General features: G+C 35.1%; 1 protein-coding gene across 1 annotated transcript; it reads right to left on the bottom strand.

Annotated features, from left to right (window-relative positions):
- Positions 1–2,269: 2,269 nt before the first annotated feature.
- On the bottom strand, positions 2,270–5,583 carry LOC146939175 (putative receptor protein kinase ZmPK1). Its single transcript, XM_085752951.1, has one exon. The coding sequence runs from the start codon at positions 5,536–5,538 to the stop codon at positions 3,142–3,144; it is 2,397 nt and encodes a 798-aa protein (XP_085609077.1). The 5' UTR covers positions 5,539–5,583; the 3' UTR covers positions 2,270–3,141.
- Between the last annotated feature and the right edge of the window lie 258 nt (positions 5,584–5,841).

The following is a 5,841-nucleotide window of genomic DNA, read 5'->3' as shown; positions in this document are numbered from 1 at the left end:
ATAATACAAAATCATCGTTAAATTACATAAACAAAAATTCTTTAAAATTCAACGATATGGACACAAATTTGGAAAACAATATTACACTATTACACTTAAATAAATATTAAACTTCAACGGATCAGAGAAAAAGATACAAAGTGTTATTCTCAACCATTAACCTAAACATGTAATCAACGTCGCTATCATCTTTGAGAATTTGTGGATAGTACACGGTCTTCCAAAAGTCCTCTTCCTTATCCTCCCCCAAGTCCACGCCTGGCACATTTACTATTACATCACATGATCTTTGATTTGAACCAATATGGATAAAGAAGTCGTCAAGTTTTGCCTTCAAAGGAGGAATGAGCAGGAATGAGCATGATAATTCAAACTTCTCAAGGATAAGAGGGACAAGAGGTTACATGGCACCTGAATGGATTTTCAACATGCAAATTACTTCAAAAGTGGATATATGGGATCAAATTATGATGCAAAGAGAATGGAGACTTTGGCAAATGTTGCTTTGGATTGTGTGGCTGAAGAGAAAGATGTTAGACCTACCATGAGTCAAGTTGTTGAGAGGCTCCTAAGTCATTAACATAACTATTGATGGCATGCATAATGAATAACCATCTCTCCTTTTTTTTTTAAAAAAAAAAAAGAATAACCATCTCTCCTGTTTACTATTATTTATCTGTTTCACTTCTTGTGTTTCAATTATTTTCTATATATGTAATGTGATTTAAGAATGTATGATTAGGATATTAATTTGTTTTTCCTTTCTTTAGAGTTAACTTAGTTTAATAATTAAGGAAATTATTGGTTCTGATGTCAAAAAAATTGATTTTGTAAAATTGATTTTAGTCAAAAATGGATTGAATGTAAACTGGTTTAAATTTGGACACACTCATGTAAAATGAACATGAACAGTAAATTTGAGGTTAAAATAAACCGTAGAGGCAAAAGCTCCATAATCCATAAACTTCCTCATAACTTCCTATATTTGTTCTTTTGTGATCAATTCCTCACGACTCTGATCTTTTTAACTTGGTCAAAGAATAAAGTGAATGTAAACGTTGGAACATCAGCAAAAACAGCTTCAAGAATTGTTACATTTACGTGTTGGTTTGTGCGGTCAATTGGCAATCCTGAAAACATTCGAGAGCTTTACATTTACGTGTAACTAGCCTAAATTTGTGAATTGAAGAAACATGATGGTTTTTTATTATGTAAAGAAAAAGATAAATGCACAAGTGTGGGAGATGAAAATTTTATTAATCTAGGGGTGAAAGTGGTCTTTATCGCTCCATGACTTGGCTTGGTCAACAAGTCTTTAATATTTGTAGAAATTCCATCTTTCTTGCACAAAGTTGACTAAATAAACTACTATATATAGAAATATATATGAAACTTATACATATGAGCTTGAAAAAAGTGAAGCTATTACTCACTGCACATATCATCTTGTAAAAAAGTAGTGACTTCTGAAGTTATTGTTTTACCATCTCCATATTTGACTTGCTGAGGTTCCTTGTCTCCACTAACCCATGTCAATCTCATCTGCAACGCCAATCATATTACCAATCATTTTACTATAACAAACATCTAGGACCAGTTTAAGGGAGGATAGGGCCCAAAAGAATAGTTCTAAATTGTTGTCTGCAAATCCAATTGTGGCCACATCGGCCGCATCTATATGTATTTTACCGCAATATAAAGGTTTGCTTAACTGCAACTTCAATTTAAAACAAAACATATTCTGGGTGAGTGATCATTTGTCGGTATATGTAGCATTTTTATACTATAAAATTATAAATATTCGGTATCATTTTATAGGTTAGTTTTGGCAGCATCAAAAATCTATCAAGAAGCCGCAGGCTTTTATTTAAAACCATGTATTTGAGAATATATGAAAAGATAAAATTTGAAACGTGGTAGCAGAATCAGAGCCGTTCCTTGGCATGTGCAAGGAGCTCTACGGAGCCGAGCCTCCAATTTATGGGGGCCTCAATTATTTTCTTTTGTTATGTAGGTCTAAATCAAACACTTATTATTTGACAAAAATAAAGAGTAAATGGACAAGTTAGGTCAAACACACACATCTATCAACAACAAAAATTCAACAAAACAAATTAAAATCAAAATAATGCTTATTGTTAATTTGTAATTGTTTAAATTATCATTAATTATTGTACCCAAAAAAAAATTATCATTAATTATTTTTATTAGGGACCATTTTTAATATTAGAGCCGAGCCTCCAATTTTATTGGAACGGCCCTGAGCAGAATATATGGTACTTGCTGATGTTGCAGTTGAATCTATGCTTGAGAGATGTCCATAAAGTGTCTTGTTAGGATTAGAATTTAGAAAATCCCAAAGTAGTGAACCTTCCAACAAGGCAGGGGCTGAGAAACCCACCAGTAAAGAACACAAACTCTATGTCACTTCTTATGCTGATAACATGAAACTTTATTGAACCACAACAAGTTGTCACAATGCATTTCCCATTAAGCTCTTTCTTGCATTCTTTCTTTTTGCAACTCAGATAATCTGGATCGTTTTTCAAGTACTATGCCTACATTATACATAACATTATTATTTCAAGATATATATAGTACTTTGCTATCGCACGGGTCTGTTACAGTGTTAGTCATTTATATTATTTGTCAGTGTACCATGAATAAGGGTTTAATATGTGATTCGTCCCTGCAAATAGGGCTCGCTTAAAATTTCGTCCCTGCAATCGCTAATCCTTTTTTTTTTTTGCCCCTGCAAAGTTTAATCAGTTAAAAATTCGTCTCTTGACCCAGTTAATGACTGTCACGTCATCAAAATTACCATAATGGCATGGGAATTGACCAAAATACCCCTGGGCTAATTTTTTTTTTCCTTCAAAAAAAAAAATTTTCAACATGTTTTTGAGCTTCCTACTTTTGCCTACCCTTAGACTCCAACTCGGTACAAAGATCCTTGACAAACTTGTCACCTATAGATTCTTCATTCTTCACTTTTTTCTTCCTTCTTCTTCACCTGTTCCAAACCAAACCTCTACTGTTCAAACACTCAACTGCATCCATGACTTTGAATTGAATTAAGGAAAATAAACATGAAAACTAATAACCATCAAAGATGGCTCTTAGTTTGTGCTGTTGTGCATATCATGAAGAATCAGGTTCATGAGTTTGAAGCCATTCAACAACTTCACTCATGTTGGGTCTCATATCTTTCTCTTCCTCAACACACTTTAAAGCAACCATCGTCAAAGTCTCCAAATTAACCATGTCATAATTTGATCCCAATGTAGGGTCTACTATTTGTTCCACCAAAGATTTCATTTCTGATAATTTCCTTCTTTTCTCTCTCACCCATGTTACCAAACTCTCATTATGAGTCTTTTCTCCATCTGTGATTAAGATACCTGTCATTGCACTCTTCCCGGTGATCATCTCTAGCAACACAACTCCATAGCTATAAACATCTACCTTGGAAGTGATTGGCAAGTTGAAAATCCATTCAGGTGCCATGTAACCTCTTGTCCCTCTCATCCTTGAGAAACTTGAATTATCAAGATTGTTCCTTTGTAGTAACTTAGACAGCCCAAAATCCGCTACCTTGGGTTGGTAATCAGAGTCAATTAGTATGTTTTGCGGCTTTATGTCACAATGCAAAATCCACTCCAAACATTCTTCGTGTAAATAGGCAAGACACTTTGCAGTTCCGAGAGCAATTTTATACCTCTTACCCCAATTAAGTGCATTTGATGACAAATTATCGGCTAAAGAACCTTTTTCCATGAACTCAAAAACTAACAATCTGTGTTTTCCCTCTGCACAATACCCCCACATACCAATCAAATTCATGTGGTTAAGCCTTCCAATGACGCTAACTTCAGCAAGAAATTCACTCTCTCCTTTGTTTGCCTCGTGAAGTCTCTTTATAGCCACAAGTCTATTATCAGATAATAAACCCTTATACACAGTTCCTCCAGCACCCTTTCCAATCTCTTGACTAAAACATTTTGTTGCTTGTTTTAGTTCAGAGTAAGTGAATTTTCGAAATCCTGTTGCTCCTGCAAGAACGTAGCCTTGATTATCTCTAACAAAGTGCTTCTTATTCTTAAATAACAACCACCAGATCATAAAGAAGCACAAGGCCTCGATCACCCCTAAGCCAGAAGTAAACCAAAGCATGAAGTTCATTGGTCCATTTTCTTCGCCTTCAACATATGATCTTCTTAGTTGTTTTACTCCATTATTTCTAGAACAATCCAAGATACCATTTTTTACAACATTCTCATGGAAATAAACATGTTTTCTTTTTGGCAATCGCAAGAAGATTGATCCTTGAAAATTTGGTGAACTGAATCCATTTTGTAATTGTGACTTAGGATAGCAATAAGATACACCCAGGTCCAAACGATACTGGAAGGCTATGCATTGGCACGTTCTCATGCATAAATGCTTACATTGTTTATAAGTGTAATTTGCTTGGTAGTCATCATCATATCCATAAAACTGAACATGTGATAAGCGTTGGAAACGAGTCTCTAACTCGGTTTTATTGTTGCATGAAAGTTGGAAGCTTGGTTTGCACCCTTGTGACCAATCTTGATTATGGATCCTCCTATAACCAGGAAGACACAAACATTTCCTCCCAGTTCTTGGATTGTTAATGCAAATGCTATTAGGTCCACAAATTCCATGTATTTTGAAAGGTTGTTGGTGGAATTGTCCTGAAATTGACCACTTCTCTTGTCCGTGTTTTCGGCTATAAACACGAACATTACCATCAAAGTCTAGGGTCAATCTTCGTAAGAGCAGTGTCCCATAATCACTTGTATTTAAAGTAAAATCATCGGAAGATCTAAAGCTCCCCCAAACATCTAGTTTTGCAACCCTGCTATGGTTATACGATGATCTACCAGCATCCCAGCCCACGAGCCAAGGATATGGCCAGTAAATACTGGAAACTTGAGGGCCATCATAGAGAAGACGTAAAATATTATCATTGTCGAAAAAAAGCTTATAGAACCCTGATGAATATATGTTGTCACTTTTGGAGGAAACAAGAGTCATGTACCTTGTGAAACTTTGATCAGGAAGGAGGGTATCTGTTGGGAAATCAAAGCTTTGCCACAAAATGAAACCATTTGTGTTGCGTTCTCTAAGAACGAGATTTCCTGTGTCGTATAAAAACAACCCAAGTGGTTTGGATGAGTTTGTGTTTGTGGACCAAACATTGAAATAGGATGCGTCGGTTACAACGAGGTTTCCATTTTTGAGAAGGGAAAGTGTTGAGCGTTTTCCGTTAACTGGTTGGTCACGATTTGCCATCCAAACAACAGTGGCGTTGTTGAGACTTTTATGATTTTGGGTGAACCATATAGCAAAGGAATAAGCATTTTCACCTACGGGATAAAAGCCTGCAGTGAATGTACCTTTGGGTGATATTATAATGTCTTTTTCGGGTTTTTCCACTGAGAGGGAGAATGATGATGAATGTTGAAAATGGAAGAAGAAGATGAGAAAAGTGAAGAAGTTTAGTGAAGAGGCCATTGGTATTATGATATGTTTTTTTTGATCGAGGTATTATGATATGTTGCTATTGTTTTCTTATTGTCATCATATATAATATAAATATAGTATGGTCATGTAGAAAGTATGTGCATAAAAACAAGTATCGGTGACTGACTCTGGTGCCTTGGTTACCACGGGATGACCATAATTCGTATTGACCCAACCTTTTAATACGGTTGTAAAATTAACAATACATTTTCTTTTAGTATTTGATTAATTAATTCTTATTGGTCTCACCGAATTTATAATTTGAGGGGAATTCGTGTAAATTTTAACAAATAA

This window comes from Medicago sativa, chromosome 3 (assembly GCF_051527215.1).
Source record: "Medicago sativa cultivar Bolivia chromosome 3, Bolivia_mono, whole genome shotgun sequence".
Classification (NCBI taxonomy): domain Eukaryota; kingdom Viridiplantae; phylum Streptophyta; class Magnoliopsida; order Fabales; family Fabaceae; genus Medicago; species Medicago sativa.
The sequence above is the reverse complement of the archived record's forward strand: the minus strand, read 5'-3'. Positions and strand labels throughout refer to the sequence as shown.

Bases quoted from the DNA above. Each gene is read 5' to 3' on its own strand.
- LOC146939175 (XM_085752951.1), bottom strand. From the start codon at position 5,538: ATGGCCTCTTCACTAAACTTCTTCACTTTTCTCATCTTCTTCTTCCAT.